At 38.7% G+C, this 26,809-nt stretch overlaps 1 protein-coding gene and 1 non-coding gene across 4 annotated transcripts in view; one reads left to right on the forward strand and one right to left on the reverse strand.

Moving 5' to 3' along the window:
- ATL1 (atlastin GTPase 1) overlaps positions 1-26,809 on the reverse strand; it is a 91,710-nt gene that overhangs the window by 50,427 nt on the left and 14,474 nt on the right. For all 3 annotated transcript variants that reach the window (XM_077126791.1, XM_077126789.1, XM_077126790.1), the window contains exons 2-6: positions 15,377-15,624; positions 11,803-11,937; positions 11,239-11,343; positions 9,464-9,514; positions 7,314-7,370 (exon numbers count right to left, since the gene is read on the reverse strand). In XM_077126791.1, the coding sequence (XP_076982906.1) occupies positions 7,314-7,370; positions 9,464-9,514; positions 11,239-11,343; positions 11,803-11,937; positions 15,377-15,624 (596 nt within the window). The remainder of the gene's footprint in view (positions 1-7,313; positions 7,371-9,463; positions 9,515-11,238; positions 11,344-11,802; positions 11,938-15,376; positions 15,625-26,809) is intronic.
- Positions 25,659-25,849, forward strand: LOC143656678 (U2 spliceosomal RNA). The gene has a single exon (XR_013162582.1). It is a non-coding gene; the product is annotated as a U2 spliceosomal RNA (small nuclear RNA).

A 26,809-nucleotide genomic window follows, 5' to 3' on the forward strand; every position in this document is an offset into this window, starting at 1 on the left:
TGTTTTCATGTTTTCAATTTCATTTATTTCTGCTCTAATCTTTGTTATTTCTTTCCTTTTGCTTGCTTTGGGATTAGTTTGCTGTTCTTTCTCCAGTTCTTCCAAGTGGACAGTTAATTCCTGCATTTTTGCCTTTTCTTCTTTTCTGATATAGGCATTTAGGGCAATAAATTTCCCTGTTAGCACTGCCTTTGCTGCGTCCCATAAGTTTTGATATGTTGTGTTTTCATTTTCATTCGCCTCGAGGTATTTGCTAATTTCTCTAGCAATTTCTTCTTTGACCCACTCGTTGTTTAGGAGTGTGTTGTTGAGCCTCCACGTATTTGTGAATTTTCTGGCACTCCGCCTATTATTGATTTCCAACTTCATTCCTTTATGATCCGAGAAAGTGTTGTGTATGATTTCAATCTTTTTAAATTTGTTAAGACTTGCTTTGTGACCCAGCATATGGTCTATCTTTGAGAATGATCCATGAGCACTTGAGAAAAGGGTGTATCCTGCTGTTGTGGGATGTAATGTCCTATAAATGTCTGTTAAGTCTAGCTCATTTATAGTAATATTCAGATTCTCTATTTCTTTATTGATCCTCTGTCTAGATGTTCTGTCCATTGATGAGAGTGGGGAATTGAAGTCTCCAACTATTATGGTATATGAGTCTATTTCCCTTTTCAGTGTTTGCAGTGTATTCCTCACGTATTTTGGGGCATTCTGGTTCGGTGCGTAAATATTTATGATTGTTATGTCTTCTTGTTTAATTGTTCCTTTTATTAGTATATAGTGTCCTTCTTTGTCTCTTTTAACTGTTTTACATTTGAAGTCTAATTTGTTGGATATTAGTATAGCCACTCCTGCTCTTTTCTGGTTGCTATTTGCATGAAATATCTTTTCCCAACCTTTCACTTTCAACCTATGTTTATCTTTGGGTCTAAGATGTGTTTCCTGTAGACAGCATATGGAAGGATCCTGTTTTTTAATCCATTCTGCCAGTCGACGTCTTTTGATTGGGGAATTCAGTCCATTAACTTTTAGTGTTATTACTGTTTGGATAATATTTTCCTCTAACATTTTGCCTTTTGTATTATATATATCATATCTGATTTTCCTTCTTTCTACACTCTTCTCCATACCTCTCTCTTCTGTCTTTTTGTATCTGACTCTAGTGCTCCCTTTAGTATTTCTTGCAGAGCTGGTCTCTTGGTCACAAATTCTCTAAGTGACTTTTTGTCTATAAATGTTTTAATTTCTCCCTCATTTTTGAAGGATAATTTTGCTGTATATAGGAGTCTTGGTTGGCAGTTTTTCTCTTTTAGTATTTTAAATATATCATCCCACTGTCTTCTAGCTTCCATGGTTTCTGCTGAGAAATCTACACATAGTCTTATTGGGTTTCCCTTGTATGTGATGGATTGTTTTTCTCTTGCTGCTTCAAGATCCTCTCTTTCTCTTTGACCTCTGACATTCTAACTAGTAAGTGTCTTGGAGAATGCCTATTTGGGTCTAATCTCTTTGGGGTGCGCTGCACTTCTTGGATCTGTAAATTTAGGTCTTTCATAAGAGTTGGGAAATTTTCAGTGATAATGTCTTCCATTAGTTTTTCTCCTCCTTTTCCGTTCTCTTCTCCTTCCGGGACACCCACAACACGTATATTTGTGCGGTTCATATTGTCCTTGAGTTCCCTGATACCCTGTTCAAATTTTTCCATTCTTTTCCCTATAGTTTCTGTTTCTTTTTGGAATTCAGATGTTTCATCCTCCAAATCACTAATTCTATCTTCTGTCTCTTTAAATCTATCATTGTAGGTATCCATTGTTTTTTCCATCTTTTCTACTTTATCCTCCACTTCCATAAGTTCTGTGGTTTGTTTTTTCAGTTTTTCTATTTCTTCTTTTTGTTCAGCCCATGTCTTCTTCATGTCCTCCCACAATTTATTGATTTCATTTTTGAAGAGGTTTTCCATTTCTGTTCATATATTCAGCATTAGTTGTCTCAGCTCTTGTATCTCATTTGAACTATTGGTTTGTTCCTTTGACTGGGCCATATTCTCAATCTTCTGAGCGTGGACCGTTATCTTCTGCTGCTGGCATCTGGGCATTTAGTCAGATTTCCCTGGGTGTCGGATCCAACAAGGTTGAAAGATTTTTCTGTGAAATCTCTGGGTCCTGTTTTTCTTATCCTGCCCAGTAGGTGGTGCTCATGGCGCACGTTTGTCTCACGTGTTTGGAAGGGATCCCCCCAGTCACCGATCTCCGCAGCCTGGGGATTTCCGATCCAATTCTCTCCGTTGGTTCGGGGGGCCGCGCATGGTGGGGGCGTTAGCCGCCGCGGCTTGAGGTGTCCCTGTGGCTGGTCGCCGGCCACAGTGGGCCTGGGGAATTCGCCACCAGACCAGGAAGTCGCCCGCGGGGGAGGGGCGTTGGTCACCGGCCGCCGCGGCCTGGGGAATTCCCCACTGGACCAGGAAGCCGCCCACGGGGGAGGGCCACCGGGGCTTGGGTAGCCCTCTGATCCGAGACTCGTAGCCGGACCAGGAAGCCACCCGCAAAAGAGGGGCGCCGGCCACTTCGGCTTGGGAAACTTGCCTCTCGGAGACTCTCAGCCAGCCCGGGAAGGAGGGAGGGAGGAGCTCCGGCCGCCACAGCTGCCGCTGCTCGGGAAATCGTGCGCCGCTCGGGGATCTCACCGCAGCCAAGTCTCGCAGTCAGACTAGCCAGTCCAGACTGGGGTACGCTGTGTGTCCATTCCCTGCCGTGGCCCCGGAAGCTGTTCTGCACTGTTTCAGTTCACCTAGTAGTTGCTTTGGAGGAGGAACTAAGACACACGTACCTTACTAAGCCGCCATCTTGGCCCCCACCACTTTGCTTTTTACTTTCTTTTTGTCCCTCTTTTTCCTTCTCTTCTTTGTGTTGATAGCAGTGTTAGCCTGTCTGTTCTCTTCTTATTCCATTTCCCCACTCCTCTACACCTATAGATGTTATATATTCCAGTTCCATGATTTCAGTGGTAACTATTGAAATTTTAACCACCACGTGATTTTTTTTAATCTAGTTAATTTACCACTACTCCTGAGTGTGGTAAATTTACATGCCGTTTTTACACATTACTTTGGTTCTTTTTCAACCAACTCAAATTAGAAATTATTATTTACTATATAGACAATGTTTGCTTAGATTTGCTTACATATTTACCAATTTTTTGAATTCATAATTCCTTCTTGAATTAAGAAATACTTTTTTATCTCTAGTAATGCTCTTTCCTTAAAGTTTACTTAATTTGATATTAATAGAGCTACAATAGTTGTCTTTTCATTGCTATTTACATGATGCTACATTTTTCCATTCTCTTTCATCTTCCATCTTCATGTATTTTAGGTTTTAGTATCGCCCCAAGTAAAAAACGTCATTTTATTATGGAAGCATTTAATTTACTTACAATTAAAATAATTACTGCTATGTTTGGATTTAAGTTTTTCATATATTAAATGTCTTCTTTATGTATGCTCCCATATTCCTTTTTTGTCCTTTACTTTCCAAGCTTAATCAAGTTTTTAAAAATTGTTTTTTCTTTTCTTTTAGTTTTTAATTTATTCAGTATTTTACTCTTCTTTCATTACTCTAGAGATTACAATTATAGTCTTGACTCACTGAAGTTTAATTTTAAAATTCTTACCCTCTTCACAGAAAATGCACTTTAATTCCATTTAACCCCCCTCTTGACTTTTTATGATATTTTGGTGTATTTTAAATCTATACACACATATACATATTAAACCCCCCAAAAGTATCATAATTATTTTATGCAGTAAATATTCATTTAGATTTATTAACATATTTTCCATTTTCATTACTGTTTTTCCTTCCTGCATCTCTAATCCTCCATCTGGAATAATTTTCCTTCTGTCTAAAGAAAACCTTTTTAACTATTTCCTTTAGTGCAGTTCTGCTGTTAAAAATTGTTTTAGCTTTAGTTGGCCTTATATGTTCTTATTTCACTATTAAGTTAATGAAAGGGTATTCGGACTGGGCAAAAATTCTACATTGGCAGTTATTTGCTTTCTGCAATTTAAGTTCTGATTAGCTTCAGCTGTTTCTGTCAGTGTAACTCTCTCTCCTTTCAAAATAATCTTCTTTAACTTTAGCTGCTGGTAAGATATTTCTCTGTCCTACGTTTCCAAAATTCCATCATAATGTTCCAAGGAGTGAATTTCCTTCTGTATTTCCTGCTTAGGGTTCACTAGGGTTCCTTGAATCTGTGGGTTTCATTAGTTTTTAAATGTTTTCAATATTTAACTCTTCCAATACTGCTTGTGACCCATTCTTCCTCTTGTCTACCCACTTGGGACTCCAACTGCACGTGTAGTAGACCTTCTCATCCTCCATTCTCTGGTTTTAATGCTCCATTTTGAGTTCTAGGTATTTTTATCTGACCTATCTTACAGTTCATAATTCCTCTCCTCAACTGTGTATAAACTGCTTTTTTAAACCCTTCCACTGAGTTCTTAATTTCAATTATTATATCTCTCAGTTCTGTAGTTTCTATATGGTTTTTATAGCCTCCAGTCTTCTGTTGAAATTCTTAATTATGCCTTTTTTCCTCCTTGAAAACTGCAAGGATAACTATTTTAAACTCTAACAGCTTCATTATCTGTATCTCTTGTGGGCCTATATCTTTTGTTTGTATTTTCTGCTGGTTTTTATTCATTTAGTCCTGATTCCTCATACACCTGGCTATTTTTTTGAGAATATTATTATTATGATGATTTCTAATATTATTATTTCATCTTTCACAAAGGGAACTAACTTATATTGGCTTCTGTTAGGAGCTTGAGGGCATCACAATTCTGGACACCTGCAGTCACTGGTGCATTGGGGTTGCTTCAATTTCAGAACGACAGTTCCTATGAGGGCTCTGACTTCCTGTCCATCTTCCATCCCAGGCTGCAAAGCAGGAACGTCATCAGGACCACCCTCTACGTGCATGACCCAGGCTCCAATCCCTTTCCCTTTAACCCCAGAAAACTGTCAAAAGTGCCCTTCAGCTTTTCAGCTGCTCACTCCAGAGTCAGAAAACACCCCTAGACAGAAAGCAATCCAGTCTCAGGTCACCAGCCAGGGCTCCACCTTCCCTTGGATCTCAGCACTTTTTTTTTACTATTATCCACTTATACATTCAAACAAACTTTTATTTTCTGGGTTTTATGATTGTTATCAGGAAGAGTGTTAATCCAAATGACTTAATCTTCTACCACTGAAAGCATAAGCATTCCTACCCTATTTCTTTAAGAACACTTAGTGTGCCGCTGCGGTAGCCAGCCTCCCTGATGGCCCCTCCAGATGCCCCGACATTGGCACCCTTACTCAGCTCCCTCGCACACTCTGCCATGGTTGGTCTGCATGGCCACTAGAATGCAGCAGAAGCAATGGCGTGTCGTTTCTGAGATTAGAGTATGAAAGACTGCATCTTCTCTCTTAGTCACTTTCTCACACAACTGGATCACTTGTTCTGGGGAAGCCTGACGTGTGAGCTACACGGAAAGGCCCTTGTACACGGCTGAAGGCTCCTGCCCGTGGGCACGTGGGCGAGCCTGGACGCGGAGGCTCCGCTTTCCTCAAGTCTTTCGAGAAATAACCTCATGAGAGACCCTGAGTCAAAACCACCCAGGCATAACCCAAATATCCCTAAAGGTTGGGAGCAGAATCAAAGGAGAAGGAGGAATTATTACAGAGAAGTTAGGATTTAACAAATAAGTAGGACTATTGAATCATTATGTTGATATTTCTTTTTAGTCTCCAGTGTCTCGGAGCAGCTGGATGGTAAAACCTGAAAATATGGAACTGTAATTCATAGCAAACATTGAAATCTACTCCATAACTACTTGTTACAGTGTTTTCTGAAATTTATTGCTTTTGTATATATGTTATACTTCTCAGTAACAAATGTTAAAAAAAAAAACCACCCAGGCTAAGCTACTTGCAAATTCCTGACCTTCAAAAAACAGAGTGATACACTAAATGTTTGTGCTTCGGATGTCATTTGTTATCTAGTAACAGATAACCAGTACATCTCATTTTGATTTATTTGCCATCAGATGCTGTGGTAGGTTGACTTATTTACTCTAGGTGAGGGGGGAACATGTTCTTAATCTGAATCCCATTCCTGTGGCCGGGAACCCCCTGCAGACAGCGCCTTCTGAAGATGTCACCTTTAGTTAGGGTGTGGCCAGCCGGACTGGGGTGGGTCTGAATCCTACCACTGGAGGCCTTAAAGAGGGAGAGAGCCATGGATGGAGCTGGAAGCAGGAGTCCGTGGAAACAAGAGAGAGGAGAGGACATCCCCACAAGAAGGGACCGAGAAACGGGAGGACTGCTGGCCAGTCAGGATGCTACCGACCTAGGAGGAAGCAAGCCTACCGGCCTCCGAAACGGAGACAATAAATTCCTGTTGTTTAAACCAACCCATTGCATGGTTTTTGTCATAAACCATGGAAACCAGCCCTGGGAAACCAAGACAGACCCATTAATCCTACTTTGTCCAGATTCCTAGGGGTATTCACACTCCAATAAGCCATCCTTGCTGGAGGTGTGAACGGGAGGGAAGGAGCGAAATTCGAGGGCTTAGCTCGGGCTCACTCTGCTAAGGGTGACCGGAAAGGGTTAGGCGTCAGGTGGACAGTATTCGATGTTTAAATTGAGTCCTCTTTCAGGTACTGTTTTACAGTTTGTTTGACTTAATTATAATCTCCTCACTCTTGGGATATAAAGAGGAGGGTGAGGCTGAAGAGAGTAATGGGCCATTTTGCTGATACCACCCGATCCAAGTTCAAATACTGTCCTTTGTTCTTCTGCCCCAGTGGGATTAGCTGATACCCAGCGGCAAGGAACACGTAATGTCCACTCAGGTCAATGTGAGAGAAGGAAAAAGGCACCTCCAAAACCTCTTCCCTGCCCAGTATCCTGTCTCCGGTGCTTGGCCTGCTTTTGCTGTGACTGGAGTCTTGTTTGTTTGTTTGGTTGGTTTTAGCTTTTATGTTTAACAATTTCATAAATTTTCTTCTGGCTTCTGTGACTTTTCTAGAATGGAGTTCAGGGAAGAAAAGTTGAATATTCTGCAGGAACCAGAATGTCTTATTCATCTTTTATTTCCCCATATGTACCTCCTCCTTGTATCAAATAGGATCAAGCAGGTATTTAAAAATGCTTTTTGAATTAAATAAAGAAAAAAAGAAAGAAATATGAACCTTTCAACGAATTAGTACACCTGGTTATAGTCTTGAGGAAACTCTAGTGAGAATTTACTATCATTCTACTTTCACTTACCTGAAATGGCTTCAAAAATGTTTCCTCCATTGCCAGTCTGCCATACTCAGTGAAAAGCTAGAAGGCAAATCACACACACACACACACACACACACAGAAAACAAGAAAGAAAACTTCAGTATCATCAAAGTTTTACTTCTTGGCTTTCTTCTATTTGTTTTTTTCTTTTCTAGCTGGAACAGATACTATAGCAATAAAGGTAATTATTTTAAGGAAATAAATATGCAGAAAATCAGAACTACAGTAATAAAAAAGTATTTAAGGACATAGGGCACATTTAAAAAATAAAGTTTCAATTTTAAAGTAAACACCTTTTATATTTGAAATGTGGGACAATTATCTGGGGGGAAGTGGGGGGAGGGAAACATGTTAACCGAACTTTCAGCACAGAACTTGCACAGATTAGATCAGAGATCCATTAACTATGTCGTGTACAGTTACAAGATCTGTTGGCTAGGAGACTGAATGGCCTGCGCTATTATAAAGGCATGTAGGCATTTGACTTAAGAGCAGAAAATTCACTACCGTGCCTTCTCGTATTTCTTATAGCTGCCACCGAGTTCACAAGGCACCGTGATTTGAGCTTCTGTACTACCAGGAATGCTGGGTTTGGCGGGCACTGACCTGACGGAGGGGCTGTGCCACTCTACTGTGCACTGGCCTTTCTCTGCAAGCGGGCAGGGAGTGCCGCTGCAGCCCTGCAGCACAAGGTGCGAGGCCCTCTCGGGCTGGGGAAAGGCGCCCACACAGGCGTCACGCCCCGCACCCCTCAGGATAGCTACCACGTGACCCTGCCTCCTCACGTGTGGAACTTCAAGGAGTCCAGACAGCAAGGAAATGGTAAAGCCTGTGCTAGGCATGTGACTGGAGGGATTAAATTAAAGTCTGAAATACCATGCTTGTAAGGAGCTGATCAAAGGATAAGACTTTCATTAGGATCATTTTCGAACATGATTTGAATTGACAATATCTTCTGAGGGAGACTGAGGTACTGTTATCTGTTACAGGGCAAATTTTAATGACCTCACAAAAAGATGACTATTAAGACCAAAATCAGCCTTTTTTTAGAAAACCCCAAATTGGTATTGAAATAGTGCCATGTCATTAGCTGAGAGAATAGTTGGCTGGGCTATAGTGCATGCCTGAATAAGTAATTTTTCTTATTATGAGAAGCATCCAACAATTATTCACGTATTGGCTATTTGTCAAAAACGGTCAGAATTGTACATTACAATACCTTCGGGGGGGTGCTGATGGGAGCCTGATATTTACAACATCATATATTATTACTTAACCCTTCCCCTGCTCTATCATCCCTTGTCATCTGTTAAACTTGCACATTTTTGCTATGTGGCTCTGCTTGTCAAGGTAAAATAGTATGTCAAAAGCAAAAATTTCTAGGAATATACAGATAGAAACTACCACAGAAATATTAGGTTCAGCTTTGTAGCCAAAAACAGCACGGACTGAAAAAGAGCAGAGATTATTAACAGTTGTGAACGATGCAAAAGAAGTATCCAGGCTTTTACTTCTTTGAGACCTAAGTGCCGGGAGAGTGGAGAAAGCACTAAGCCCAGTCATGACCCAGGCTTGTCTCCACTCCAGCGCCCACTAGCTCAGGAGCTTCCACAAGACACTCACTGCCTCAGCTCCAGCTTCCTTGTCTCTAGATGTGAGTGATAAACCAGGGGGGCATGAGGTCTCTTCCTGATCTAAGACAGAGTTCTATGAATTATAGATTACAGAACTGGGCCCTTCACAGTTCTCAGCTATAAAGTGGGCCACAGGGAAAAAATCTGGAATATATCATATGACAGTTATGTCACACTAGTAATAATTCAATCTCTGACTTTAAGACTTTAGTGTCTCATTTTGGGTCATTTTTTAACCAAAGATACTCCACTCTGATTTGTCATTTATTTTCACAAAAAGGGCCTAACAATGAGCTCTACAGAAATTAAAGAATTTGAAAAGTGAATTAGGATTAACATAAACACACAGCCTGAAAAAGAGGTATGGAAACAGGACACCCCCACCCAGCTGCATCCTCAACCTCACGGAGCTGTTGTGCTGCCAGAGCAGAAGGGCCCACAGCATCCCAGCTCTGCTCAGACGGCTACCAAGTACCGGAAAGAGGATAAACATTTTACCTGGAGGTGCTGGAGGTCGTCCTCCTGGACATTTTGGGATAAGTTATATACCTTCATTAAGGTAAAACGAGAAAACAATTAATATCATTCTAAGCACTTATGCTATCATCCTCGATTTTTCTAAATCTCAATTGTCACAACATCAAGCTCTCTTAATGCATTCTAATATAATGGCATTTATAAGGCCTTTGGGGGGTAAAGGAAGCCTGGGGGACAGTGGAGTCATCTTAAAATTGGCCTGGAAATATAATAGCCACCTGCACCGGAAACAGAATATTAAAATTATTTTATGAACGTAATTTAGCAATTCATCAAGAAAATAATCACCCTTCTGAGTACACCAAAATAATCACAATCTAAAGCTGAAGAACCCATATGGAAATTTTTGTTTTGAAAAACTAAGCTGACTTTCCACAATTATTTTATTTCTATCTACAGAAAGTTCCAACACATAGAAGCTGAATTCTGAATATTACGCTCACATCCATACACGTATGCATTATTGCCTCATTAACAGTTCACAGTGTAGAGGTGACATTCTTTTTTCCTTTTTTAAATTAATTTTATTTATACATACTCTATATCCAAACATATACTTTATTTACACACACACCAAACATATATAAACAGTATACTTTGCTGACTTATTTAAAGAACAGATCATTTATCAGATAACAATAAAAATGGTCACGACTAAGGACAGTGAATTTTTCAATGAAAATATTCTGTCATCAGGTCAAGTATAAATAACAAATATTAAAAAGGCCAGGGCAGTCTGGTCTTTAAAGGCCTGTACAATGGTTTCTCCTATCTAATATAAAGAAATTAGATATTAAATCAGGCTTCTGTATTTAAGAAGGATATCTTTAAAAGGCTAGTATATCATACATTATCAACATGATTTACTTTAAAACCCTTTAGAAAAAGAATTCAGCCTTTCCTTCTTCCTTCTGTCCATCTCCTTGGTTGTCCCACACAGACCCTGCAGTTTATGAAGGCTTCACTGCTATCTCACCAGTCCCATCTGCCCTGCCTCACTTCAGCCTCATCTTATAACCCGGGCCCTTTGCCTCTGCTGCCTTTTTAAGCTACCTCACCTATTGGTCATCTCTGTTTTCCTGACCATTCTCTCTTCTTTTAATCTATAATCTATTTATAGATTAAAAAATAAATAAAAACTATCTTAAACATGTTCTATGTTCAAAGCAAAATCTCAAGGGCTTTTAGGACAATTTAGAAAGTCTACAATAACCTCAAAAACAACACTTTAAAAAAAAGGATAGGAAAGGGAGATAAAAAATTTATAGAAAGCCATTTACTTTCCTAAATGTTTATTAAAGTATTTTAAAGAGTTGTGAACATACAGAAATGTTTTTATATTTAGAAATGCTTCCGCTGGCTATGTAAAACACAATTTTACATTTTTAAATCTTGTTTCATTAAATATAACTTATAATAGGTGATACCAATGTATCTGCATATATTATAAGATTTAATATTAGTTATTATAGATAGGCTTTAAGCAGAAAAAATTATAGACGATTTAACCATTTCTGACTATAGTAGGCAATTTGAGAACTGATCAATTATTAGTCTTCAGCAACAAAAAAAATGCTATAAGAAATCACAAGAACTGGTATGCTAATTGAGCCAAATAACACAAGTGGTTTACCATAGCTGCTGTGTGTCCCATGACTGCACTTTCACAGAAACACACACATTCATCGTTTTAATTAAAGAAACATCCACAAAAATGGATTTACTTTATGCCATACCTGTATCGAGCTGATCATCGTGCTAAGGGCAAATACTGTGGCCGAATCTCTCAAAGTTGACTGGCTGTCGAATGTCCCCTGAGTGTCCATCAGCAGTGCGGCGACCTGCAGCAGGGCACGCGCCAGCGGCCGGGACAACATGTGGGACGTGAGGGTCATCGCAGCAGCATCACCACAAAAACGCCATCAAACATTAACAGCGAGTACTCAATGCATCATTTCTCCCGTGTGCCATGAGCACCACGGAAAATCAAATTATTACTTAACTGTTTATTACTGTAATGATTACTTTTCACTGGCAAGCCAACATAATAGAAACAATACAGCAAAAAGAAAAACAAAACAAAAAGTGAAGGCATTAGCCTGGCACTCTGCTGGCTGTGTGATTCCATCCATCCCCATCACCAGGAAACAGGAAGAATGCAGAAGGATGCTAACCCATACTCTTTAAGCTTTATGTCAAATGGCCAAAAGTAGTTTTAAAAAGAGTATTTTAAAGGATCTTGAAAAAACAGTAATTGTTGCAAGTGAAACTCCGTTTTCTTTAAGAAATTAACAGCATACCTTTTTACCGTCAGGCTTACTGATAAGGAAGATGTCACTCCATATCTGGATGCCTGTGGTTTCCCGTTCAGACCCGCCTCGCCACGAAAAGCCGGTCAATGGTTCGTTGTAATCGCCAATCCAGTCAACTGATTCCTATAAATGAATAAAGACTATGATGTGGAACCAGATATGTTTGCATGGTTTTTCCATGTACCCACCCCCATGCTCATCCCTTCCCCACTCTAGTTAGATAGGAACACTATGTACGTCTCTTGCATACCTTATTTAATCATCCAAAAGCAATTACAGGGGGGCAACTATCTGCCAGGTTTTGTGTGAGGTCCTGGGCATGCAGAGATGAAAAGGTCTCATTCTAGACCAGAAAACCTTCACAGCCTACCAGGGAGATGGACAAACTCACAGATCATTGTAATGCCATGCAAAATGGGAGTGTTTATAAGGCACAAATAGGAGCAAGAAAAAAATACCTAACAGTTGGTCAGGTAGGACTTCATGGGAGAGTCTGGGTGTTTGAGTTAAGACTTAAAGGATGTTTAGGATTTTCCAGGTGAGCAAAGAGGAAGGGCATTCCAGAAAGAAAGAAACAAAGGGATCAGGGAGCCCTTTATGTCAGGATATACACAAACACTTGGTGTTGCTTAAGCTTCAAGATGGAAGTGTGGGTCATGAGGAGCAGGGAGGCTGGGCAGTAACGAGATTATGAAAGGTCTTATATGTGCCTCAGGGGTCAGATTTTCTCCTTCAGGCACAGTGGGGAGCTATGGAGCTGCAGAGTGCAATATCATCAAAGTTGTGAATAGAAAGATTCTACAAGCAGTAAAAGGCTACGGGGAGGGAAGAAAGAGAGGCCAGAGCATGAGACTATTATAATGTTCAAAAATATGACCGAGGGATTGAACCAGAGCCAGGACAGTGAGGAGGAAGTGGTGGGGCACTGACTCATACAAGCGGGATTTGGAATCCAAAGGAGGACAGAGGAGAAGGAATCGTCAATTGTATGAAGACTGGAGAAAGATCACATAAAATAAGGACTGGAAAGTATCACTTAAGACTCAGTAAGTAGGTCATGATAACCTTGGTTAATACTACTTAACACTTATTTTAATAGACATAACAAATTATCAGTTTATGGGGAGACCTCATTAAATAATCCTATCTAAAATTTTACTTATATCCTGTCTTGCTCTATACAGTATTTTAGGCTCTTACAAAGAGGTCAGTTTTGGTCCTTTCATAAATTGGCCCCATTATCTGGTTCCCATCTATTCAATCTTATTTCCTCCTCACTTCTAATACGTAAGCTCTACTCAAGAGAAGAAGGTGTAATCTATGTTTACTGCGCATATGATACTCATTCTAACCGCAACAGCGTGGTCCTGTGCCTCTTGTCCAGGGTGTCCCTCTCCCTCTTCCAATCCAGTCTTGTACATCTTCTCTATGAAGCTGTCCTTAATAACTCCTGCCCTTTAGACATGCCCTTCCCTGAAACTGCTGCAGAAATATACATACTAGCATTTAATGATGTTCTAGATATTTCCTGTATCGCACTTGTCTCCTCAGCCAAACCATGATCTACCTGACAGCAGTAACTATATCTTCTGCCATAGTGCTTAGCACAATGTCAGGCCTGTAGCATGCTGTCCATAAATACTTACTAACGGATGTAATCACTGAAATTAATCTAATAAAGTGATGCCTGGAGAAGAGTCACAGAGCACACACTTTGCTGTGTAAATGGTGATGGTTAGGAATTAGCAGAACAAAATCACTATTATAACATCAACTCAGGTCAATGATCTACTTGAGGTATTTTTAAAAACATTAAGCCTGAAAAAGGATTTTGAAAGACAGCAAAATATTCACAAATAGTTACTTTGGTAGATACACAATCTAGCTTGTTTCATTTATTCAAGCATGCAATGATTCATTTATTTGAAAATTATTCACTGATTACATTGTGCCAGGTACTATGCTAGCTGTAGAATAAGCTTAATAACAGTTTTTCTGCTATAAAGAACAGAGACTGTGCCATAAAATCTAGTTTTTCCATTCTAGTATGAATGACAATTATATATGCAGAAAGGAAAGTAGAATTTGGTGTAAACAAAGTCAATGATACACGCCCTTACACAAGGAACAGCAAAACAAATGTTCCTAGTCTTTCCATCTTTCCTGTTTTCTGAATGTTCTACTAGGTGCAGAAAAAGAAAAAGAAAAACAAAACAAATCTGATATACTTTAATCTGAGCAAATGCTGTTTACCACAAGCAGCATGACAAGTGTTACTGAGTATTTTATTCTAACGTTTACGGACAGTTAAAACTATAAATATGGCTAACACTGTATAATCCCAAAGAGCAGAAAGCACATTGATTTTTGTTCAACCAATTTTTCCACTTGTGTTAAGTAGCATCCTAATGTTCGTATGCTAGAAACAGGAAGTGGTAAGAGTTTTGTTTGCTTTCAAAGCTGCAATTATTTTAAGTAGTTCTGTTCTTGAGTTGTTGAAACTGAAGTTACTGATGGAAGATGTTAAAGCTAACACTGCAAAATTGCTAAAAAATACCTCAAATAGAAAAGATCAATCCAAGACGGGTAGTTGTGGCATAAACACATAATATATGCCTTCTTTGTGCAGCGTGTCTAGTCTGCCTCAATCTCCATACATGCGCCAGAAGGATTAGGAATGAAGGAGAAAAAATACCACCATGTCCTCCATTCTCAATCTTCTGTTCCCCAACTCTTATCTATTTGTCCTTTTTTGGTTCAAACTGGGTCCCTTAGAGTCTTATTTCTGTATCACTCTGTTGGCTCAAACTTTATAGCATTGTCAGCTGCCTCTGAGGGTGGGATAAGGATGAAGACTGTCTGGAAAAGGACGAGAGAGGACTTCCGGGGGAACAGTAAAGTCCCATATCGTGGAACTGCTGGGGCCACACCGCACATGGGTCTGTCAGACATCAGCCGACGTACGCCCAAGGTTGTCATTTCATCATTCGTAAATTTTCCCTTAAAAGAAAACCCTATAAACAAATACTGATATATATGATATGTAAGAATGATATATGTGCTGAAGTGTGTGGGAGGAAGTGTACTGATGTCTGCAGTTTACCTTGAAATGCATCAAAAAGGAGGACGGACTGAGGGACGGAAGGAGGGACCGAGGAGGTGGGCCCTGCGGTGGAGCGGGAGCGCTAACTGCAACGGGCACCTGAGTGTAACCGAAAAATCCTTTCAACTTCCCTCTACACTTCAACGTTTTCATAATGAAATGCTGGAAGGAACTGATTTCAATTAAAAAATGATGACAAAATTATTTGGCATTTTAAACACTGTAAGATATAAACTTTGTAGCATATCACTAGGATGTGTCTGTTTTGAAAAGGATAAAAAAAATAAGTTCTAAGGGAAATGCAGCAAAGCCCTGAGGTTGGGGAGGATATGGGATGCATTTTACTAACACGTTCGTATTTGGAGTACACAGAAATGGAAATTTGAACGTAACTAAATAAAAACATGAAGCGACAGAAGCATAGAAACAAGAAAGCTTTTTAGAACACCTGTAACATACCTGGTTGTACATGTATCTTAGCATGAAGTCCATCAGAAATGATTTTCCTTTTCTAAATGCCCCAGCCACAGAGACGGCGACAACCTCCTTATCTCTGACGGCCTCTGCGAGGAGGATCCGATTCAGGGCCACTTCGTCCAGCTCGAAGGAGTGGTCGTCTCGGACGACAAGCACCTGGACCGGCCCTGCCTTCCGCACAGGCTCCACTTCTTCTGAGCTCCATTCGTATGTCTTTTCTGAAAACCCACCTGTTGAACAAAGCAGCAACTAGCTTCAGCTGAACATCTTAAAATACCAAGAAATGTATATTTACCTCTCAATTATCTGAAACAGTGAACTTAGAAATGTTCTTTTTAATGACACATATTGATGTACTTCGCACCATTTCCCAGAAAGACTTAAATTTGGTCTTTCTGAGCCTATGACTGAACCAAACAGAATCTTCTTTTCAAGAAAGCTCTGGTCAGTTCAGAGAGCTCTGCTGAAGAGGGAGCAAGAAAAAAATCAAGGGAAAAGACCCCATTTTGGAGCAGAAGAGGAAAACGGTTTTAGTTCATACTCTCTTCAGTCCCCTGAAACAGGCTTAGTTACTCACATGAGAACCCTCGCAGCACTTAATGAAGCTGACTGTATATGGGAGGAAATGTACAGAGGGGGGCGGAATCATCGATTCTGGAGGTTGGAATAAATCTCTAAAGTCAAACAGTTTGTCTCCCTCCAGTGCACGGATCCCATCTGTAAGATTCTAGACTCTTAGCTGTCTAAAACTATATAGCAATGGAAGTTAGAGATAAGTAAATTGAGTCAGGTTGGATTTCAAAGGACTTTCAAATCCAAGGCAAACAGATCTGGACCTAATTCAATTAAAAATTAGAAACTTTTGAAGATTACTATGTGCACAAGTCCTGGATAAAAGCATGTGTCCTTGGGCACTTCGCTAAACCTCGGTTTCTTCGCCGGTCGCATGGAGATGACTAACAGTGCATCCTACACTGCTGTGAGGACGGAGCCAGTATACGTAAAGCGCTGAGAGCGGTGCTCGCCACGTAGTCAACTCAGGATGTCAGCCCACCACCACTGCCCTGGGATTACAGGCTGAAATGAGCATTCCTGGAAGGAGTTTCTGCCTATTTTTCTGTAAGTCTGTGTGTGTGTTTCAGGGTTCTCTATTCCATTGGTAGAGATGCCATTTTTGTCAGAGGTCAACTTTTAGAACTCATCCCCAGTACAAAATAATCTTAGAAGCGGGCCTTGGCATTCGTGGGAAACTGCGAAAGCAGCCTCTGCGGGCCGTCCCTCGCGTCCACGGCCTCGGCAGCACCCACCCACTTGGACCCTGGGGTCAACCACGTGACTGGCTTTGGCCAACAGATATGACACAAGCAGAAGCTTGAAAAAGCATGTGCGTGGTTCCATTTTGCTGTTTCTCCTCTGCCATATACTAGGAGCACACACCCAGGGGAGGCCAGTGCCGTGGGGGACACCTGGGCAGGGCAGCAAGCCGGCTCTCAGCCACGCGAGGGAGCCCACCAAGATAAGCAGAGCTATCTACAACCATCTCAACGTGTGATCCATAGACGCTTATTGTTCTATGTCCCTGAGATTTTGTGATTGTTACGTAGCCTAACAGGCAATAAATAACCGCCACAGCACTCGACTTCTTTTAGGAAGGCGGTATAACGCGGTGGTTAAAAGGCCAGGTCTGGACCAGGTTGCTGGGACGTGAATCCTGGCTCCACCACGTCCAGCTGAGAACCCTTAGGCAGGTTATCTGACATCTCTGTGCCTACCTCCTAAGGTGGCTGTGAATTAAAATATGCAGTAAAGCACTTAGACTAGTGCCTGGCACATAGTAAATGCCATCACTATTACCATAGATGAGAAAACTAAAGCCAAACATGTAACTGACCTTGTCCAAGAGAAGGAAATGGGGTTTCTGTATCAGGCAGCCTACCATGGATGCTTCTTATGTTAATTATTTAATCCTCTTACTATTTCAGCAAGGTAGTTACTGTTATCTATACCTCTCACAAATGAGGAGATTAAGAATTTGAGAGATAACTAACTTGCCCAAGATCACAAGTACCAGGAAGTTCACACACGGTAACTGTCAGCTTGGACCAGGTCCCAGGTCTCCTAACTTTCATCGCAGACCTTTCTACTATAATATTCTGCCTCTTTAGTGATAGTCAAAATAACTCTTGGACAAAACATGAAGTGGGTTCTTTTGCTTTGTACCAGAAAAATAGAAAGTCAAAACATACACCTGTTGAGTACTGACACCACTTCTCAGATCAGATATATGACCTAGCCTCAAATCAACCCCTAATACCATCAATTTTGAAACAAACTGAGCTGTTAACCTTTTATTGAAATATCTGAAAATCTATTTAAATAGATTCTCCATGTTTTCTGTTCAATAAGAAGTCTTATAACTAGAGAAAATACGGCAATTACATTTCAACATCATTTTAAATGCTTCTTCAGATCACATCAATATATGCCTATCACATTCATCTATTTATATCTTTATTTACATATAAAATAATGTTATCGAAATAGTGAGCATCTAATACGTAATTTTAGTCTTTTATTAGTGGAGACATACAAAATGAGACTTTCTGAACAGTACAGAGCATCTGGGGATAACAGACCATTGTCCACAGCCATAAATCAGGGTTTTTCTCTCTGCAAAATTAAGAGAAATTGATTTTATACTCAAAAGATATTAGCTTCTATATTGTTGTATCACAGATGCTGGAGTCAGGAGCTTTTGTCAAAATCCCAACTTCACAACTTACAACAAATATAACATTGTGAGAATTAGTTATCTCTCCAAGGCTCCTTATCCTCCACCCCAAAAATGAGATTGGTAATGGTGCACCTGCATCAGAGAGGCTGTGGAAGGCTAAAGTAAGTCCTTTTTACCAAGTGCAGAACAAACAACCTGACACACAGTAAGTGTTTAACAGATGGTCACCACTACTAACACTATTACTGTTTATTATCCATTTATGTCTGACTCCGGCGCTGTGCTCTTCCTTTTAATTTTGGCTCAACACAAAGGCCCTTTTTGTGAACAGCAAACACACATCTTGTTTGATAAAATTCCTTGCCTGGGCTATAGTCACCAGGGACCCTGGCTAGACATAACATTTTAGTTAGGAAAACATCTTTGGAGCAGGAAATTAAATCACAACTTTCTATAGACTAAAATAATTCTATAAAATTGCACCAAACCACACATATATACCATGAGGTTCTCTTGGGAATGTATGAGGGAATGGAACTTTCGGGATGTAAGTTTTTCAAGTATTCAGCTTTACTATATCATACAAATTAGCTTTTTCAAAGTGGTTGTACAAATGCTTCCCCCTCCCCCACAGCAGTTTAGGATGCCCTATTGATCCACACCCTTTCCAATATGGCTTTGTCTGACTTTTCGATTTCTGTCAATTACATAGGTATAAAATGGTATCTTACTGGGAACGTCACATACATTTTTCTCATTGTTTATGAGGTGAGCACATGCTCTTCATTCAGTTTTCTATCAGGTTGTTTGATTGTTTCTTATTGATTGGTGGTAGTTTTTTTTAAATTAATTTTTAAATTTAATTAATTTTTAAATTTTTTTAAAAAGTATGACAAGAAAGAAACACAAACATTCTTAACATATGATCATTCTGTTCTACATATATAATCAGTAATTCACAATATTATAACATAGTTGCATATTCATCATCATGATCATTTCTTAGAACATTTGCATCAATTCAGAAAAAGAAAGAAAAAGACAACAGAAAAAGAAATAAAATGAAAACAGAAAAAAAAAAATTATACAAACCAGACCCCTTACCCCTGGTGGTAGTTTTCTATGTACTTTGCATGCTAGCTTTTTATTAGTTATATTTGTGGCAAAAATCTTCTAGTTTAGAGTTTACCTGTTCATTTTCTTTGTGCTACTATTGATGAAGAGTAATTCTTAATTGTATTTTTGGCATGGGCAGACTCCAGGAATCGAAGCTGGGTCTCCAGCATGGCAGGCGAGAATGTGCCACTGAGCCACCATTGTACCGCCCGATTCTTAATTTTAATGAAAAAGATTTTATCAATATTTTCATTTATGAATAGCATTCTATGGGTCATGCGTAAGAAATTATTCCCTACACAAGATCAGAAAGACATCTCTATATATAAAATTCTAAGTTTTAAAAACTTTGCTTTTGATATTTAAGTTCTTAATCCATTAGGAGCTAATATTTGTATATGATGTGAGATAGAAATACAACTTTATTTTTCTATGTAACAAAATTTTTCAGAGCTCTTTTATCAAAGTCTCTTCTTTCCTCAAGTGGTCTGCCATGTGCCCACTGTAATAAATAAGCATTACATATATGTGTATATATAACTTTATTTCTGAACTCTCAATTCTGATCCATTCATCAATTTCTCAATCTCAGCACCAATAGTTCACTATCTTAATCAAAATAACTTTATAAAAAGCAATTATATACTCAGGGCTCTGAGACTCTTATAATAGTTTCACTCAGTTTATTTTTCAGAAACCTGAAACCTCCAGATTATTCCTGCGCCAAAGAAGCCCTGAAACCCAAAGGTCCCAGTCTCTCCAAGACCATTAGCCATTGTACCCCCTCACCCCATGATGTCAAACCCCTTCTCAACATGAAGAAGTTAGAATGGTCAATGCCCAAATATCCCTAAAGATCGGCAGAAGGATCAAGTGAGAGAGAGGAGTTGCAATAAAGAAGACAGGATTTAACAAATGAATATAACCACTGAATCACTACACTGACATTTCTTTTCAGTCTTTAGTGTATTAGAGCAGAAAGAAGGAGATCTCTGAAATTGTGGAATTGTAACCCCTACCATACTTTGAAGTGTGTTCTAGAACTATTTGTTAAAATGTACTTTGAAAGCTATCACTTTTCTGCATATATGGTATTTTTCACAACAAAAATGTTTTTTAAAAAAGTAATTATAAATAGTAGGGCAAACCCTCATTCTTCTAGTTATTATTGGTCTTGACTATTTTGACCTTTTCCATGTAAATATTAGAATCAATGTTAATTGATTTTTAACTGAATTTTCATTAAGGCTTCTAATGCATAAACATATGATATCTCTCCACCTATTTAGATCTTTATTTTTTTTCAGTCAAGTTTTTATAATTTGCAATTCTGAGAGGAGGCTTGATAGATTTATTGCTAGATACACTAGTTTTTGTTGCTAATTATAACTGGTATCTTTGCTGTTGTTTAACTAGGTTTTAGTTGTTTGTTACTTGGGTAAAGAACTGTAATTGACTCTGATTTATTCATTTTATATGGAAACATTTGCTAAGCTCTATATTTCCTGTAAATTTCGTGTAGATTCTTTTGGGTTTTCTAATGTAGAAATAAAAATATAACCTACAAATAATGACTGATTTCTCTCTTTCTAACCCTTACGTATTGATATTCTTTTTCTTGTCTTAATGGACTGCCTTTCCAACACTGAACAGAAGTGGTGACAGTTTGCATCACTTCTGATATTGACAGGTGCAATTCCTTAATTTTCAAAAATGTTTCCAACATTTCCTTTTTGGGGTTATATTTGTTATAGTTTCTGTTTGATTTGGTTTTGCAGATACATTTTATCTTACCAGATTAAGGAAGTTCTATTTTGTTTCTAGTTTACTTCATAAATGGGTAATAAACATTATCAGATGTCTTTTCTGCATCTATTGAGATGATTATATGTTTTTCTCCTTTAATCTGTTAAGGCAGTGAATAATCTATCTTTGTATTTTATATGAACCTAATACTTTCAGAATATAGTATCTTATTTATACACTGTAGTTCTAGTTTGCTAGCTGCCAGAATGCAACACACCAGAGACAGATTGGCTTTTAATAAAAGGGGATTTATTTCGTTAGTTCTTCAGAGGAAAGGCAGCTAACTTTCCACTGAGGTTCTTTCTTACATGGGAAGGCACAGGGTGATCTCTGCTGGCCTTCTCTCCAGGCCTCTGGGTTCCAACAACTTTCCCTGGGGTGATTCCTTTCTGCATCTCCAAAGGCCTGGGCTGAGCTGCGAGTGCTGAGATGATGTGTGCTGAGCTGCTTGGGCTGTGCTGCGATGAGCTCTTTCATTTAAGCACCAGCCAATTAAATCAAACATCATTCATTGCAGCAGGCACACCTCCTAGCCGACTGCAGATGTGATCAGCAACAGATAAGGTTCACGTACCATTGGCTCATGCCCACAGCAACAGAATTAGGTACCTTCACCTGACCAAGTTGACACCTGAGCCTAACTACCACAACTGTTAAATTCAGTTTGCTAATGTTTTTTTCTGGATTTTGCAGCTATATTCATAGACTTGAGTCTATCATTCTCTTTTTTCATTTTTACCTTGGCTGATTTTATTATCAAAGCTACACTAGCTTTACACAATGAGTTAGCAAGTTCTTCTGCTTCTGTCTTCAGGAAGAGTTTGTAATTAAAGATTGGAGTGAAAAGTTCTTTGTAATTTTCATTGAACTCTCCTGTAAAACTTGGTGTTTTATTCATGATATGATTATTTGCTACCTCAATTTCTTTAATATTTACTTTACTATAGATACAGTTAGTAGTAATAAGCTTTGCATTTCTTCTTGAGAAACTTTTGGTGCATTATATTTTTCTAGTAATTTTTCCCATTGTCTAAAATTTCAGACAAAAAAAATCATCAAAGATATAGATTTGAATAGAATCATTAGCCAACCTGACATCTAAAAATTGCAGAACCACGTATTTGTCTTAAGTTTATATTTCTTTGTAGTCAACCCTTACTCCTAACCCCAGCATCTGGCAACCACTAATCTACTTCCTGTCTCTTAGAACTTTATATTCTGGACATTTCTTATAAATGGCTCTTTTCACTTACAGTAACTTATCTATGATTCATCCAAGTCAATGCATCAGTAGTTTATGCTTTCTTTTTTGTTGTTGTTGGGCAATATTCTACTCTACAGATATACCACTCTTTGCTTATTCATTCCCCAGTTTAGAGACATTGGGTTGTTTCCAGTTTTGGGCACATATAAATGAAACCACGATAAATTCTCAGTAGAGTTTTCTGTGTGAACATAGTTTTTCATTTCACTGGGTGTTAATTCCTAGATGTGATATTTCTGGATCTTATGGTAAGTGTATGTCACTGTTATGAGAAACTGCCAAACTGTTTTTCCAAAGTGCCTGTAACATTTTTGTATTATCCTTAGATATTTCTCAGAGTTGTAGATGCTTTACTTCCTCATCAGCACTTAATTTGTCAGGGGTTTTTTGTTTTGTTTTTCTGTTTTTTAGCCCTTGTAATAGATGGGTAGTGGTTTCTCGTTGCGGTTTAATTTACTTTTCTCTAATGACTAATGATGTTGACCATCTTTTCCTGTTATTTTCCATCCATGTTGTCTTTGGTGGAATGTCTGTTCAAAACGTTCACGTATTTTTTAATTTGGTTGTTTGTTTCATTAATATTGAGTTTTGTGGGTTCTTTATAAATTCTTGATTCAAATCTTTTATCAGATAAATGATTTGCAAATATTTTCTCCCAGTCTGTGGCTTGTCTTTTCATTCTCTTAACAATGCTTTTGAAGATCACACATTCTAATTTTGATGATGTTCAATTTACGGTTTTCATACTTTGGCAGCTTATCCAAGAAATCATTGCCTAATCCAACTTACAAAGATTTTCTTTTATGTTTTCCTCCAAACATTTTATAGTTTTAGGTTTGCCTTTAGATCCATGATCCATTTTGAGTTAACATTTATATATGGTATTACACTTGGTTTGAGGTTTATTGTTTGCATATAGATACCCAATTGACCCAGCATCCTTTGTTGAAAATATTATTCTTTCTCCATTGAATTGCCTTTACACTTTAATCAGAAATCAATTGACCTTCCAAGAGAAATGGAAACAATTATCTCTGCAAAAATTAGCACACAGGGCAGGCTATGGTGGGTCAGCACATAAGTTTTTGTCTGCCATGCCAGAGACCCGGGTTTGACCTGGTGCCTGCCCATGCAAACAAACAAACAAAAAACACTAGTACACAAATAAATAAACAGTGGTATATCCATACAATGGAATATTGCACAGCAAAAAAGAAAAAAAAAGAAGCATGAATTACTGATGCATCAACATGGATGAATCTCAGATAAATTATTGTAAGTGAAAGGAGCCATTTATACAAAATTTCCAGAATACATAAGTCTACAGAGAATGAAAGTAGATTAGTGGTTGCCGGGTGCTGGCATTGGGAGTAACGGTTGACTACAAAGGAATATGAGGAAATTATTTGGGGTTTGGAACTGTTCTATATCTTGATTTGGTAGTCATGACACAGCTGTATAAATATGTCAAAAGTCACGGAATTGTACACTAAAAGGATGAATTTTACTATGAGTGTGTATAATTATCTTAATTTTTATAGATGAAAAATACCATTTACATAGCATTAAAAACCTCATACACCTAGTTCTAAATCTGAGCTGTACAGGTAAATGTTTAACAACCAGTTCTCGCCAGTGAGTGGGTGAGGAAACCGTGATGTGTAGCATTTACCAAATTCTGTGATATAAATACTAACACCATGCCAATTTCAATCTATCAATGTGAGATCACTGAACGTGGAATTGGGAAGAGATACATCCAATAGATTTTCAAGAGCACTGTAGGTGGGAAACTTGATTAGATTATCTCCATGGAGATGTGACCGCCCAACTGTGGGTATTAACTTTTGAATAGAGGGAGACGTGACTCCACCCGTTCCAGGTTTCTAGATTAGTTTACTGGAATCCTTTAAAAGAAGAAGCATTCTGGAGAGAGAGAATGACGAGAGAGCAACAGAGCAGAGTCATGAGAACCATGAGAGCCCACGCAGCCAAAGACTTTTGGAGATGAAGAAAGAAAACGCCCCTGGGAGAGCTTCATGAAAGAAGATTCCTGGAGAGAAAGCTAGCAGACGTTGCCATGTTTGCCACGTGCCTTTCCAGCTGAGAGAGAAACCCTGAACTTCATCGGCCTCTCTTGAGTGAAGGTAATCCCTTGATGGTGCTTTAATTTGGACATTTTTATAGGCCTGCTTTAATTAGTACATTTTCATGGCCTCAGAACTGTAAACCTGTAACTTACTAAATTCCCTTTTTTAAAGCCATTCCATTTCTGGTATATTGCATTCTGGCAGCTAAAAGACCAGCACACACATGTTCACAGACTGGAGGACTTTATGTTGTAAATGTGTCAATACTACCCAAAATGATCCACAGGTTTCCTGCAATCCCCAGTCAAATTCTCAGCAATCTTTCTTGTACAAGTTAACAAAATTATTACTTTTTCTTTTACAAAGTAACAAAATCATTTTTTCTTTCATAAATTAACAAGCTGATATGGAAAGATGGAGGGCCAAGAATAAGAAACACAATCTTGAAGAAGAACAAAATTGGAAACCTTACACTAACAGACATCAATAGACATTAAAAATCTACAGCAATTAAGACAGGGTGATATTATTCACGGATGGACAAAAGACAGAAAAGACTAGGAAGATTTCGGAAACAGACCCACAAAGGTGCCACTGTTATAAATGACAAAAGATGATATTTTCAATAAATGATGCTGTCAGCTGGATATTCATACGGGGGGGGGAAATGAATCTTTTTGTTGATTGGGATATGAATCTGTACTCTCAGGCACTTTTTCTGGAGCATTGAACATAATTATCCTTTCCTACCCCACTGTGGTAGTTAGAGTCAGGTGTCAACTTGGCCAGGTGAAGGCACCTAGTTCTGTGGCTGTGGACATGAGCCAATGGTACACGAACCTCATCTGTTGTTGATCACATCTGCAGTCGGCTAGGAGGCGTGTCTGCTGCAATGAATGATGTTTGACTTAATTGGCTGGTGCTTAAATGAGAGACTCAATGCAGCACAGCCCAAGCAGCTCAGCACACCTCATCTCAGCACTTGCAGCTCAGCCCAGGCCTTTGGAGAGGCAGAAAGGAATCATCCTGGGAGAAGTTGTTGGAACCCAGAGGCCTGGAGAGAAGACCAGCAGACACCATCCTGTGCCTTCCCATGTAAGAAAGAACCTCAGATGAAAGTTAGCTGCCTTTCCTCTGAAGAACTAACAAAATAAATCCCCTTTTATTAAAAGCCAATCCGTCTCTGGTGTGTTACATTCTGGCAGCTACCAAACTAGAACACCCACCTTTGTATGTTAAGAGTGGATGAGAGGAATCACTTCTCAGCCTTTTGGCTAAGATCAAGTGTAGTATCTGTTCTTATCAGTTTAATATCTGATACACCCTCTATCCGAGGACAATATAGTAAATGGATTTTTGGAGTTGGGAGATGGAATAGGAGCTTGCTCCGTCCACTCCACACATCAACCTGGTATTGCAGTGCTTCCAGAAACAGTGCACCCCCCTTGGGGGAATAATAAATGTATAAAAAGTCAGAAAAAAAAGAAAAGAGCTGCTGAGAGGATGAGTAGACAACTCTGAATTACTAGTTTCTGTTCAAGGTCCTTGAACAGTTACATATGAAACTAATGAAGAAGAGGGAGCCATCACCAAAGATTCTGTATTAAGTGTGATTTAAATATACTACAAAATAAAATTTTAAAAATTAAAAAAAGAATACAAAAAACTATAAAATAAAACAGATATCTGATCTGTAATATAAAGTAAGAGTTTATGAAAAGAAGTCTCATTACAAAATCAGCAAAATACCATACTTATTCATTTTTGGTAAGGTAATTTTTTAAATATACAAATAATTTTTGTAATGTAATTGAATACTAGAATTTATGCCTAAAAGAATTGGTGGGATCTTTACCAATACGTAGTCAATAGCTTCTATCTCACCTAAAGTTAAGAAAGACTTTCTGTCTGAAACCTATAATAATAATCAACCTATATTTATATTTATGGTAATAACATTCACATATAAAACTATATAGAAAGGCTACACCCAAATGTCCATCAATTAATGAATGTATAAATAAAATGTGGTATATCCATTTAATGGAATACTGTATTATTCAATAATAAAAATGAATGCAGTATTGATACATGCTAAACATGGAGAAACCTTGAAAACATATTCCATGGAAGACACCAGCCCCACAGGAGCACATACTGTCTGGCTGCGTCTGTATGAAATGTCTAGAATAGCCGCATCTACAGAGACCAAAAGTACATTAGCTTGCAGGAGTCTGGGCCTGGGGGAGGGAGGGGGTGAGTAGAGGGGGGATGGCTTAATGGTACAGGGCTTCTTTCTGCGATAATGAAAACATTCTAAAACTGACTGTGGTGATAGATGTATGATTCTGTGAACATATCAAAAGCCGTTGAGATATACCTCTTAAATGAGTGAGTTGTATGAT

This window comes from Tamandua tetradactyla, chromosome 14, assembly GCF_023851605.1.
Source record: "Tamandua tetradactyla isolate mTamTet1 chromosome 14, mTamTet1.pri, whole genome shotgun sequence".
Classification (NCBI taxonomy): Eukaryota; Metazoa; Chordata; class Mammalia; order Pilosa; family Myrmecophagidae; genus Tamandua; species Tamandua tetradactyla.